This window comes from Cololabis saira, chromosome 6 (genome assembly GCF_033807715.1).
Source record: "Cololabis saira isolate AMF1-May2022 chromosome 6, fColSai1.1, whole genome shotgun sequence".
Taxonomy (NCBI): domain Eukaryota; kingdom Metazoa; phylum Chordata; class Actinopteri; order Beloniformes; family Belonidae; genus Cololabis; species Cololabis saira.
In genome coordinates, this window is record NC_084592.1 from 12,695,244 (window position 1) to 12,709,823 (window position 14,580).

At 41.0% G+C, this 14,580-nt stretch overlaps 1 protein-coding gene across 2 annotated transcripts in view; it reads right to left on the minus strand.

The window, feature by feature from the left end:
• The window catches only part of itgav (integrin, alpha V), a 563,305-nt gene that overhangs the window by 23,580 nt on the left and 525,145 nt on the right, over window positions 1-14,580 (minus strand). For both annotated transcript variants that reach the window (XM_061723310.1, XM_061723309.1), the window contains 11 exons: window positions 12,978-13,092; window positions 12,391-12,452; window positions 11,420-11,468; window positions 8,621-8,743; window positions 8,003-8,047; window positions 6,191-6,234; window positions 5,479-5,535; window positions 2,299-2,351; window positions 1,671-1,746; window positions 498-627; window positions 92-189 (listed from right to left, as the gene is read on the minus strand). In XM_061723310.1, the coding sequence (XP_061579294.1) occupies window positions 92-189; window positions 498-627; window positions 1,671-1,746; window positions 2,299-2,351; window positions 5,479-5,535; window positions 6,191-6,234; window positions 8,003-8,047; window positions 8,621-8,743; window positions 11,420-11,468; window positions 12,391-12,452; window positions 12,978-13,092 (852 nt within the window). The remainder of the gene's footprint in view (window positions 1-91; window positions 190-497; window positions 628-1,670; window positions 1,747-2,298; window positions 2,352-5,478; window positions 5,536-6,190; window positions 6,235-8,002; window positions 8,048-8,620; window positions 8,744-11,419; window positions 11,469-12,390; window positions 12,453-12,977; window positions 13,093-14,580) is intronic.

Below are 14,580 nucleotides of genomic sequence, written 5' to 3' on the forward strand. Positions count from 1 at the left end.
GAAGGAAATGTGGGTCTCATCTACACATCCTTAAGTACACCAGCTCCGCGAGGGGCTGACTAAAGCTTACGTTTATGACAGCGATCTTTACCTGAGAGGGTGACGGGTCGGGGCCCTGCGAGCGCCCGTTATGGATGTACACCAAGCCGATGTGGTCGGCGCCGCCGTACGGAGCAGAGATGGCCACATCTGGAGAGATAACAGGAAATCATGAGGGAGGGGATTCTGGGGGTCAGGATCTGGAGTTGATCTGGTTACAGCATCCTGCTCAAGGAGCTTTAGCATGGATTGTTTCACATTTCTTGTTTGCAAGCGTGTCCACGTCTTTCTCCCTAAGCCACTGCGATGAGGACAGTTCAGATGGTTCTTGTGGGTGTATAAAGATGTTCCAAGCCTCAGACTCAGTTTTGCAGTCCAGCTTAGAGTCAGGTTTAAGTGATCCTTGATAACAAAGGTCCTCAGAAGGACAAATGAGACCAAATGTAGCTGGGTCTTACCGTTGTATCCATCCCTGTTGAGGTCTCCCAGAGCTGTGATGGCAGAGCCGTATCTGGCGTAAACCTCGGAGCCCGTCAGCGTCTGAGGTTGGTGGAAGGAAAATCCACCTCTGCCCAGGTACACGGACACCTGGAGGACAAACAGATAACACTGTATTAGTACGCACAAAAAGCACATTTATTCATTTCCTGTATGTTTATTCATGCAGATTCCCATTTATTTGACTTCAACCCCTGCAACACCTGATTATTTTCCATCCACTCTCTGTTTTCCAATTTCCAAAGAAGTTTGGTAACTTCCTAACCCACATCCAGCATTTAAAGGGGTATTTTTGTTAATATCAATACACTAACAAGGGCTTTTAAAAATGCTCCAGGCAAATTTACTGAAGCTGAAGTTTAAAAGAGTGAAAACATGACTTAGTATGATCGTGATCGTACGACATTTGACTGGATCGTACAACGACGGTGTTTGTGTGATTTTTAGGGTTACAATATAGTAAAAAAAAAAAATTATAGGGGAAAAAATATAAAATACACAATTACAATCAATTACAAATACTTTAAAGCATGTCTTTTGTCAGAGGTGTGTGCCTCTTTTAAAAACTGTCTCTGCAAATCTAAACTGCTCAAAGAAACTAAATCTTTTCAGATGCAAGAAGCTCCAAACAAAGTGATTGGTATGTCTGGGTTTTTAAGTTGGTGATCACATCAGAGATGCATTGTAAATAAGAATTTGTTCTTAAATTGCTTTTTTTCTTTGTTTACTTTAAGCTTTTTATAGTGAAGTTGCAGGTGAAATGTGTTGTATCTGGTTTCATTAGTCGGATCAATCTTTTAATACTCAGTCACTAAATCAAAATCTACAGATATTTGGTGTAATTTAGAGACTAAAGCATTCAGGAAACAAAAGTACAAGCTGCAGTAAAACGCTGCAGACGCCACGCCATTTGTGCTCCGTAAAAACCAGCAAACCTTCAACGTGTCCACATGAAGAATTAATTTATTGTCCAATTAAGAGTGTTTATGTCCTTTTTTTAACTCTCTGTGCTTCCAAATCTGCACGTTGGCATGGTAACAGTCTACATATATTATTGACAGGCACTCTGATGAACATATTCACTCATATGCAGCATGTGTGTGTGTGTATATGTGTGTGTTTGTGCTACTTACCTGTCCCACCTCCCTCAGTTTTCCGTCTGAGCCTCTGTCCATGAAGAGTGGAGCTCCAATCAGCAGATCCACGAAACTAACACAGGCCACATAAAGAAAATCACTTATTCATCTATTAATCTACGAATCAGCTAAACCGTTAACTCCAACATCACCTGGACCCTTCTGGTTCTCTTTTCAGTTTTCATGGAATATTTAAAAGAAACCACGACATACAAAAACATGAATTTGTTTACAAAGAAATGATAGAAACTTGTTTAAGCCCACCCTCCAGATATTCCACCCTTGACCCCGCCTTCCTCACTAATGAAGAGCTGTAAACACTCCAGAAGTACCGCAGCCTCTACGCTGCGTCGTGTTAGTAAAACACATCCATAAAATGTAAATCTGCTTTCACTTAGAGGCCATGGAGGCTGAAGGCTGGAGACGGGCTGTGTGAGGAAGTTTGTACGTGTGGAGACTTTCCCGAGGCTACAACAGAGGTGATAAAAGTCCTCATGCCCTTCAAAGTCAAGCCTGAAGCACTCGTAGTAAAAAAATAAAAAATAAAAATGCAGCATTTAAATGTGGCCTTTCCTTAAAAACAGTGACACAGAAAATAAAACAATAAGAGCAAACCCAAACTCACCCGTCATTATTGAGATCAGAGGCAGCGACAGAGTGTCCAAAGTAGGCAGCCATCTACAAGACAGAGAGGACAGATCCTGTTAGAAAGATGTCACTCTTTACCTGTAGATATTAAAACACAATGTCCAGCCTCTAAAGTTTTGCAGAAGATGATAATCTCTGATGAGTTGATCATTTATTTCAGCCAAACTAGCAATTTTGGGGGAATTTACCGACTGATTTTGCCCAAACAAATTGTAGCAGTCCATTGACGAAGAGATGTGTGATTTAGGGCTGGGCAATATATCGAATATACTCGATGTATCGCGGCTTCTACTCTGTGCGATGTACAAAATGACTAAATCGTGAATATTCAAGTATACATTGTCACGCATTTGCTTTTAGCCGCAGGCATTAAATTACAGGCTTTTCTCACTCTTTCTCGTCTTGTCTCTCCTTCTCAGAGAGATAAAACAAGCGCACCTACTTACATACGTCAGTCACGTGCGTTTGACTAAGTTGTGATTTCCCCCTTTTTGCATGAAAGTTTAAAATTAGCATATATTAATGCAGTATGAACAAGAATGTTTTAATGTAAACATATAGAATCATCATACTGGTGTGATTGTGGCATAAAAATATCGAGATATTAATAAAAGGCCATATCGCCCAGCCCTAGTGTGATTGTTGTCCAGTATTTTTATTTTAATATAATATGTGTGTAATTTAACTCTGAGAATCTAGCAGAATTCTTTGTAAAGGACAGTTATGAAATCTAAAGTATAACCATACTGACCACATGTTGCATGTCTGCAGCGATGAAAACATTCTGCTATAAAAAGACCTTAATGATACCGCTTCAAGGAAAAACTGGCTCATCTGTAACTATCTGGGTGATGAAATTAAGATCAAAGATGCACATACGCGAGGACATCATTGCTTTTTTATTTTTAGCCACTCTGCCAAAGGCGTGCTCAGGGTGTGTGGCTGTGGTTTGCTTAGAATAACTTAAAAACGACTAAAAAACAAGGAATATTTTCTTCTTCTTACTGCAGTGAACGCTACATTAAAAAGGTTAATTGTGTAAGATTTAGTGACATCTGGTGAAACAAATTGCAAACTGCAACCAACTGAATACCCCACCCACCTCCTTAATCACAGACGCTGTCAAGAAAGAGAAAGATGAGCAGCAGCATACGGTTTGTTCCTGCTGGGCTACTGTAGTTACTTGGTGGGGGGAGGGGGGTTCTTTAAAAGCCAGTTCATTATTCATCACCAAAAGCTATTGTTACCCAAAAATCTTTATGGGTACAATACTTCCAAAACAATGCAGACTTCGATATACACAATGATTACTATTCTTGTGAAAGCAGTGACGAGTGCATGTGCAGTTTCCAAGTCTGGTCAGTTCCAGATGCAAACACCCAGTGAGTCATACTACGACCAGCATCACGGTGAGGGAGTGGCCCTGACCAGAAGATGAGGAGAGGAGAGAAAGCTTGGAGATAAAGAACAGGAGGGAAGGAAACTGACGTAAACAAGATCTTTTGAGGGGGAAAAGGTGATAAAAGTTGGTTGGGTTCAGAGGCTGCGTTATGGAGGAAGGGTGGGAAAATGAGGAGGAATTCTGTCATTAACTCTACTGGTGACAGCGTCTACTCCGCCCTGCTCTTGCACAGGGTTTTATACAGTGCTCAGTATTCATATGCAGTTCACCGACCAAAACTAAACTCAAGTTCAGCGGTAATAAACGCTGACCCATTTTTCTTTGCTGTGAGCAGACAGGAAGCGGCGCTCTTTGTGAGAGAGAGACAGTTATCTACTGATACTGTGCAACCATGAGTCACGCTGCAGATTAGGCAGAATCAGTCTGAAACGCTTCTTCCTGGACGACACACCAGCACTCTGAGGGAGGGCTGCTCATTACAGTCAAATATGTTTTTATGTTTCAAGGTCATGAATTTCTTAGTGAAGCAAATTCAGACATGAGTAGAAATAAGATTTCTGCTCAAACCTGAAACCTGTGTAGGATTTCTGGGGCAGGTCTAAATTCAGAGCTCTATGATGTGAAAGATGAAGCTTTTGAGACGATCAAAAGTCAACTCTGTCTCAACCATAGCCCTACTATAATGACGTAGCCTCAGACTGAAGCACTATGGGTGTAACTTCTTTACTTTTATCACAGACACACATCTTTCTTCCTCCTGACATCCTTCCCTTGATGCAAGAGTTTACACAACCGCTTGATTACATTTGGACTGAATGATCGTGAAAAAACACGCGTGTATGAACACAGCTCATCAGCTGAACATGCCCACCACGAGAATTTGAGTTTGACCATTTATTAATGTGGTTGACCACCGACTGCTGCAAAGCGACTACATTTAAAATGAGTATCGTGCATTTGTGTCATAATTGTACTCTTGGAGTCAATCTGAGAGCTGTCAGCACATTCATCAGACTCAGAAGAGACCACCGCTCATTAGATTAGGATTCTGAAACCTAATTGTTTTACATCTTGCAACTGCTTTGGATGGATGGTTAGTAACATTATCCTGTTTTGTAAAGATGCACATTTATTTGTGCTTTTTCTGACTCCAGCAATCCGACTATTTATAAAAGAGGGAAAGAAAAGGATACTTTCCATCGGCAGGATCATGATTCCAGTTCAACTGAGCATCTTCTCATCATGCGGCCACGTAGGTGACCGTAATGTTTTGTTGTTGACATTCTTGCGGTTTGACCAAACACTGAATACAGGTTTGCTGCTCGTTTAGATGACAGAGGTTGTTAAATATGACTCTATTCTATCTTTAACATTCTCTTTTAATTTAAGTGTCAGTCAGCTTATCTGAGCACAGCTGCTGACTTGTTTTCTTTGGTCAAATAATGATTGTATCATTATATTACTGTATTGGAATGAGTGTCTAAAGGGGTATGGGAGCTTATTCATGGGATGAGACGACACACAAGCACTAATGTCACGTGTGCAGCACTTGCTCTGTCGTGAATGTTAGCATCGGTGACTGCCTTATCTTAGATTTCAAACATTCCCACACTTCATGAATACTTTGGTTGTTTTTACATCAATTCTAAAAATAAGAATCAAGACTTTGCGTTTCCTTTTTGTCTAACTCAAAGCCTGTTGGCATGGTTACGTGTGCTGCATGACATATTGAGACTCGTGAAGCCCGCAGCTCACCTGAGAGCCTGTGAAGTTGATCATGGACACCATGTTGAGGCCGTTGAAGATGTTCACCTGAAATATTCAAACACAAGAGAACAACAGGCAGGTTTCTCATCAGCTGCTTCAACAATTCAACAGTTTAAACTCTCCTGTAAGTAATAATTCAACATTGTGCATTTGTTAAATGTATTTATCACAGGTAGGAAGTTCTGTTATCCCCATACTACTCATGAAAATGCATTAAGTGACTAATAAAAAGCAGAAATCTTGTCTGCAGTGGGAGTGATGAGCATCAGAGGCGATCTGGATTACTCCTCTGAGGATAACAAAGCTTTAGTTGATGCATATGTGGCGTGTGTCACCACACTTTTCCACACTGATTACTGGCTGCACGGCTGAAAGGAGTGTGGGCTGCTCGCCGCTTCCATGACACATTTTCCTCCCTTTGAAGAACTGTTTGTTTTCAATTCACACAACTAAATTAAGTGAAACCACTCTCTGAAATGTGAGCGTGACCTCACGAGCACTGCGGGGGTGAGCAGCTGGACTCACATCTGCTGCGTCTGCCAGCAGCTCTGGTTATTGAATACTGTGTAGTTCAGACGTTATGGAGCATAACAAGTTAGACCTCGATGTAAACCAACTCACTGAGCCGATACCAGCGGCTCACCGCTCAGATCGGGGCGTGTTCTGTTGTTACTGTGGCGAGTGTGGACCCAACACTTACGTAACCCAGCGCTTTGTCCCCTCTGGGCACTCCGGTCACGTAATCTGGGGACGGGAAAAACATATAATGAGCATCAAACTAGCAGCGCGTGTGATGGTTGTTTTCATCATGTCCTGATGAGCAACAGTCCAAAACCTGAACCTGCTCAAGTCACTGTGACATTAAAGGACAAACAACACCTAGAAACCTTTCTGTAACTCTGTCAAATATTGAACGCCATAAAGACTCACAATATTAGATGATCAGAGGGTTGTTGTTTACTGAAAATGTAAATATTGCTTTGGATGCATGTCAAACGAGTTTTAAATCAAACAGTTAATTTGAAACCATCTCAAATAAAAAGTATGTCAAACGAGGCAGATTCTTGGAACGTTCTTTCACTCTTGAACTATATGTGATAAACATACAACTTGTAGCTGTCATTCCAGCTGTTGTCTACATCTTACTGATGTTCAGAGATGTCACTTAAAAGAAACAAACCATAGATTTTCTATTAGATGGCAAGTGGAAAACCTTCGTTAAGGGCCAAAATGACATGATTTGATGCAGTTTTGAGGGAGAATGGAATATGTGTTATCAGAAACATTGCTATTAATGTTAGCACTTTGGCTATTCGACTAAAGCCAAAATGAATAACTTGTTTTGAGCCTCTGATGGAACATTAAAATGTCCTTCCACTCAAATGATGGTTCAGATGGTTCCCTGCAGAAGGTTATTAAACTTTGTAAATGTCCAGAGAGGGTACAAAAAGGAGGTTTTTGCACGCATCTTCTTCCACTTGGCCTCTGCTTCAGACACTTGGCTATGTTGGCATAAATATCCAAGTACAGATCCGATCCAATTCCAACTCAGTGGAAGCAGAGGCCATGAACTCTGTTTTTGGAAACTATTTAGATCCAAACTTACCATGATGTCCATTGTAACACTCCAAGCTTGTGTCATCATTGCTGATGTATAACATTGTGCTGTTAAGCCTTAAGCAGTTGTTGTGAGGGAAGACTGGGGCGGGAATCCAAAGCTACTTTGGCTGGTTTATGCTCACATGAGGGGCAAGAGACCTAAATGAGCTAGACCATGTTTTAAAAAACAAATACAATTTTATTTCAAATGAAAATGAAAATGAAATTCTAAAATTAAATTAATTAAAAGTAATTTTTTTCAATGCTCATCAATTACCCCTCATCCATCCCTCCATCTTGCTTTTTTTTTAGTTCTGGTCACATGGGGCAGCAACCTGAACAAACAAACCCGGGCCTCCATCTTCCCAGCCACCTCATACGGCTCCACCAGGGGAATATTACGGTGTTTCCAAACTGGTGGAGAGATATAATCTACGAGAACTCCACCGGTCGAATATGTTCAGAATACCTTCCTGTGACGGCCCGGACCCCCTCCTGTTGATGTGGCGGATCAGAGACTCTACTACGGGTCTTTCCCCACTGGCTGACCTTCCTACCCATCTCTACGGGAGAGTCTGGCCGCGCTAAAGAGGAAACTCATTCCTCTAGTCACTCCCCACAGTTCATGACCGCAGGTGAGGGTTGGAAGATAAATCAACCAGTAAACGCGGTACTGCCTTTTGGCTCAGCTCTCTCTTCACTACAACAGAACGGTACAGCTTCTGCTTTAGTGCAAACCTCACTTTTATTCATCTATTTTGGTGCAAACACGTGCTCCATTCTCACTCACACCTGCTTTGATTTACATGTTTTTGGCCCCTAACAAATTCCAACACTCCTGACCGTCTAATAACAGAGCTAGGGTTGTTTTAACTCGAGCACAAGCCTTTAATGTAGAAGAGGCTGCTCTTACCTTCGTTTCCGTCTTCATTAAAGTCACCAACTGCCACAGAGTATCCTGTAAAACCCAGAGATGTGAATTCACACAGGAAACGCACAATCATCATCACCATCATCATCTCCAAACAACTCAGCTGCTATCACAACATCGCTGCAGGATACAGCTGTAAACATCCCTTCAGGCACGATTACAAGAGTTCATACAGCTACGCTGTGATTAAAAACACAGCCAGTACTCCACAGATAAACCCGCTCTAAATGCCTGGAAGCCCACAGGAAACTCATCACATCATCCTGTTCATGATCAGCTACACAAAGATCATGAATTACATATGAATGCTGAGGGATAAATAAGGAAACTGGCCCCTGCGTATTCAACGGCGACAGCTTATCAACTTATTTTTGTCAAGATGTTTGCTTTTAAACATTTAAGAAGTCAGAGTTTAAGCATATTGTTGCTTGTGATGTTCAAATTACACTCTAGTCTTCAGTGATACTGTTTTAAGTTCCTCTCAAGTGATTTTTTATGGATCAAGTCAAACATTTAACTAACCCTTCATTTGCACCAGTCTGATTGACACATCCTTCAAAGTGTGTGTGTGTGTGTGTGTGTGTGTGTGTGTAAAATTACCAAGGTAACTGTCGTCATACTGAGCACCGGCTGATTTGGTGGCGAGCGTGTTCCCGTAGGGGGTGATGTATTCTTTTTTCAAGCGAGTCAAAATCTCAGAGACGTCATCAGAAATCAGCTGGCCTGAGGAGAGAAGAGGAAAAGCTGACAAATGGGCAAAGAGCAAGAAAAAGAGAGTCCAGAAGGGAAAATTCAGGAATGCGGAAGGATCAAACCAACACAACATACAATAATAATGATGTCTGAGAACAGTACTAGAGTGGCACACAATGGTTGACCATCAATAACAAGAAGAGGACAGGGTTTTTCTCAAGGTTTGTCGACAATCTGACACACTTGGCAAATATAAAAAAAAGCCTGTAATTACATGAGCCGCAGAGAGCCAACGCTAACAGAGGTTTAATCAGAACCAGAGCTGTGTGGGAGTGCGGTTGAGTGTGTAGCTGCTTGTGTAATTGTGAGTGTTGACTCGACAGGAAACAATAATTAGGCAAACACAGCCCGGGAGAAGCCTCTCCACTCGGCGAGAAAACATGCGTGTCACTGAGTCAGCACTCAGGATACAGTCAAGGCCCCGCCCTGCAATATCAGACAACCAGACAAACACACATTACGCCACATGGCTGGGAGTCCGCAGCTGCCCCAGCCTGACCTCCACCTGCTCATTAAAGTGTTAAGGTGGTGATGATGCAGGCTGCCGGTCCGACTGGGAGCAACAGGCTGAATCCCACCTCTTTCACACATCTAATTGTGGACCAGTTGTTGCCTAAAGGTTCAGCCCTGGGCTGAGGTCACTGTTCCAGCCCTGGTGATGCATCAACTGGGAAAAACATTATACTAACTTAGCCATTTTACACGAGCTGTCGGACAACGTTTTTGCTCAACAGCAGGAAAATGAAAAATAAGAACCCTGAAATTGTTATCCGAGATCAATCTTTGCCATTTAAGATTCATCTTTGAAACAGTGACATTGTACCACTTCTATGGAAATAACTGGAAAAGTATTCAAAACAAGGTCGACTTTTTTTTACCACGCATCTTAATCGTGACTGTAAATTATCTCAGTGTTCATCCCAAGTCCCCGGAGCTTTAAATGACTTTATATACAGTTTGTTGGTTTTGTTTCATTGTTTCAAAATTAGAGGCTTGAACTCCTCTGAAAGCTCATGAGGATTTATGGGATAGCAACAAAGAAATAACTGTTTTGATGCACAAACGAGGAGGACTCGTTCAGCCTCAGTAGAGCTAAAAGAGGTTATTCGAGGCTGCATAAACACCTAAAGCAGCTAAAAACACCTGCAACATGACGAGAAAGTTCACTTAGACTGCATCTTTGTTTGCAGGAGATACGGACCAAAAGAGGCAAAATGTATCTCCTAAAATTCCTGTTCTAAAGAAAGTTTGAATGTTATAAGTTGCATCAGTTGCTTCTAAACAACAGTGAAGGAGAAGCATTCAATCTTGTGACGATGAGAAGACTTGAGAATCTGCATAAATGCCTTCTCAGGACCTCCGCCTCCCCTTCCTGCCGAGTCTCAGCCAGGCATCCAAATTACTCAGTTTAAGTTATTTATCCACGGTCTCCAGCTCAACTTTAAATAACAGCATTAAAGAAATGTTTAACCTCTGATCCAAGCTGTTAGACAGAATTATTGTTACCATCAGAAGATTGTTCGTGCTACATCGCGCCCACAGTAACTGGTAATGCTGATCCAACATGACCGGAAACCTCAGACGCACCACGGATCAGACGGCCGAGATGAGCAACACATCGAGTCAACATGTCAGAATCATCTTAAATGTCCTCAACAAAAGCAGGACACCCCACAGAATATTTGAGACCATCTTGTTGTTGCTCTGGTGGCAGGAATGTTCCAGTACAGTCATGAGAGGAAACACTTTGTGTTATGGTTTGTTTGGAGTAGAAGCAATAAACATAAGCTAGGACACTTGTAAAGTATTACAACCTGATGTGACCTTCTGTCTTTCAAGCCTGATGCAACTTGTGTGTTGAATTAATAATTACTTAAAACCAGAAGGGCAAGAATAACTTTTCTTTAAAAGCCAAAGAGTGAAGTGGTTTTATTTCATGTTTCTTCTGTGAATTGTAGCCGACACCTTGATGTTTTCTTCTTTTAACAACGTCTCAGGTTGTAAGGAAGTGTCATTTTGGTTAAAAGCTATTCCCTTGGCATAGCAGATTATTAAAAATGCTTGAATTTGAAGCTCAAAGCAACAGCTGGCCAACGTCACTTATCTATAAGTAAAGACAGAAAACAGGTGGCAACAGCTTGTCTGGTTCTGCCCAAACATAACTAAACTGAGCTGCCAACAGGTCCTCTAAATTAACTGCAGAACAATAGAAAAAAAGAATGAAATAATGACATATTGCCTAGTGCTTATACTAGTATAGCATTGAAGAGACAAACTGTAAGAGGATGAATGAAGTAAGTGGTTGCCTTGACGGTTGTTTCTAACTCGTCTTCCTGACCATTTGTATCTCTTCAAATTTGGACATTTTTGTCTGTGTGCCAGTGATGTTCAGTAATGAGTAGCCAGCGTTTCCTGGGGGAAATCCTGAGGACGGACAGCTGCGGCGAACGCCTCACGCTGCCAGCTGGTACCACTACCTTTCAGGGGGAATCCACATCCATGTTTGAGTAGAAGGATAATGTGAAAATGGAGCAGAACGACCTCGATCTGCACTGTTTCTCTTTCTCTCTGAGTCACCACCCCTTCAACGCTAAAAGAAAACATTCACACACACTCACACACACTCTATGTCAGTGTGACACTCACCCTGCCAGTAGAAGCTGCCAGGTCCTCCCACCACCACCCTCTTGCTCTTCTAAATCCACAAAGAAAGGGGAAGAAAATTCAGACTTTCAACTTATTTTACCTTGTATTGTGCGTGTACGATGATGAAGTAACAGAAGTTCAGAAGTGGGAAGGACTGATGATAGTACGTCCTCCTTCTGAACCCCACACGGTAAATCACAGACATCTGAGCTGAGATCAAACCCTCAACCTGCTTTTCTTCAGAAAATTAAAACATCATTATACTCTTTATGAGTTTTTTATGACTTAATCCTCTTTCATTTCAGGTCTAACTCTGTGGATAGTACTGTCCAGGTTCAAACACTTCAGCACCGCCTGGATGAACTGGTATGAAAAACTACAAACATTCAGGTAATGGTAAATTATCTTTATTTTGGTCCTGACCTTTTGAAGAGCTCCATTACATTTATATTCAGAAGGGTACCTGAAAGGTTCTTTGAGTAAAACTCAATAGGTCTCTAAAAATAAGAAAAAGTAGTAGAAATTGTAGTAGAAATTATAAGGCATTGATATTTTTCCCAAAATGCATAAACTGATCAATCTCTTTAATCATTAAGTACCATCTGCACTGTGATAACTGATAGATGATGAAATAGCACATATGGAGGAGTGTCTCCTCTCCAGTGTGGCCTTGTGCCTGCTCAGGACAGGGATTACACGTCTCCTGTTGCTTTCCTTTACTGGACTGATTTTTTAATGAGCTGGGATTAAATTCATGTGGAACTTGGACCCAAATTAAATGAATTGGATGTTACAGTGACTGAACTACAGCAAACTGGACTATTGGAACATAATTGGACTGTATTTAACTGGACTGAGTCACAAAATGACTCCTTTCATTGTTCCTGTTCCCAGTTTTCCCACAAACATAAAGCTCCCTACCTCCTTAAATCCAGTTCAAATGAATGATCAAAATGATGTGAGACTCCTACCTTAAGGAAGTCTGCACTGAAGCCGGCCTGGCAGAAGCCTTGCCCCTCTGGTGAGTACGCATCTGAACAGTCAAACAACAACAACATCAGCAACAAAATGGAATACTCAAAATGATAAAACAGAAGAGAAACAGGGAACTGCTTGGACCCTCCAGACACCCACGCAGACAAAACAAAACATAACTACCGGTAATAAAAAGTTACATGTTCCCAAACTCTAACTGTCCATGAGGTTCAATTTAATGCTAAATGCTACTCAGAGTTTACCGCCTGGACTCTGATAAACTATGGTTTGCTGTTGGCAAGATTGTTTACAGAAGCTTTTTCTTTTTTGAAACAACTGCCATTAGCAGCGGTTAACAACGATATGAGAGTGCTCTGACTGAACAAGATCAAATTTAAGTCAGAAAGCTATAAAATTTACTTAAACTCACTACGAACTCCTAAATGCATTCATGTACAGGCATCCAGAGAACACCTAAATGCTAATTTTCATCCCGACAAAGTAAAATGATTCGATTCACAAGTATGACTTTTATTGATTGATGACTCTGGAACTGAGCAACACATTAGAAGAAAGAACGTACTTGATCTGCAGGGTGAATACTCAACCACCGTGTTTCCTTTCTTCAGATAACATGTCCCCACCGGCTCACGCTCAGAGACGCCGAAGGTCGCCCACTGGTACAATGGAGCGCAGGCCTGAAACACACACACACACACACACACTCATTATGTATTCCTCAGCTTGCAAATATGTTCTAAATCAGGGGTCGGCAACCCAAAATGTTGAAAGAGCCATATTGGACCAAAAACACAAAAAACAAATATGTCTGGAGCCGCAAAAAATGAAAAGTCTAGTATAATCCTTAGAATGAAGGCAACACATGCTGTATGTATCTATATTAGTTATAACTGGGGGAAGATTTTTTTTTCATTATGCACTTCAAGAAAAAAGTAGAAATGTCGAGAAAAAAGTCGAAATGTCAAGATTAATATTGTGTACAATGTTGAGAAAAAAGTCGAAATGTTGAGGAAATAGTCAAAATTTCGTGAAAAAAGTCAATGTTGAGAAAAAAGTCGAAATGTTGAGAAAAAAGTCGAAATGTCGAGGTCAATGTTGAAGTACAATCTTGAGAAAAAAGTCGAAATGTCGAGAAAATAATCGACATGTCGAGAAAAAATTCAAAATGTCGAGAAAAAAGTTGAAATGTCGAGAAAAAAGTCGAAATGAAAAAGGAAGAAAAAAAGAAAAAAGGAAAAAAGAAGAAATAAAGAAGAAAAAAAGGTCAAACATTTTTGAAAAAGCTTCAGGAGCCACTAGGGCGGCGCTAAAGAGCCGCATGCGGCTCTGGAGCTGCGGGTTGCCGACCCCTGTTCTAAATGAATAATGCATATGACATAACTCGTTGTTGATGACTTCTTTTAATCTTTCACACCTTCATATGTTAAATATTGATATTACTCAGCAGAGGACTGAGCAGTGATGTGTGAACATCCCATTTTACTTCTGCTTTAAGACACTCTGGGTTGTCTTCTGTATATGAAAAGATCAATTTAATGACAAACTTCATGGTTCAGGCAGGAATCGAGCTGCTTTTGCATCAAACAAATGTCCAAAAACAATCCAAGGGATAAAAGTTCTTCCTGCAAAATATGATTCATGATGACATATGCATAAAGCATAACCAAATTAAACAAATGAGTCTGTAAATTTATCCAAAGTCCAATTTTCTCAAATATCCTCTGAATGGTTTGAAAGGCCTGGTGATGTTTTCACTGATCTATTGTCAGTAAAATCTGTTTAATTCATTATTAGTTTCAGTTACACACTAAAAATAACCAGGTGATCTAAGGAACCTGCTAGCAAAGATCTCTACAGGACTCATCCGACTGTTCACACTTGTGAGGTTTATTTCAGTTAAAACAGCTCTGTTGAAGGGCACTACACAAACAAACAGAACTGAAATAGTCATATAAATGTATGTGACTTGATGTTAGATTCAGGCCGTTCCTCAAAGTTGCTGGGTACAGCTCAGTGCAGGAATCAACATTTCCATGCACCTCATGCTTGAGTGAGTGCAACGCCAGACCTCCCGGTGTCAGTGTGACTTCTTTATACATTTCAAAAATGTGTTTAATAATGACTCCTCTAAACCAGAAAACCCAAGAGTGAAACCACTCTTAATG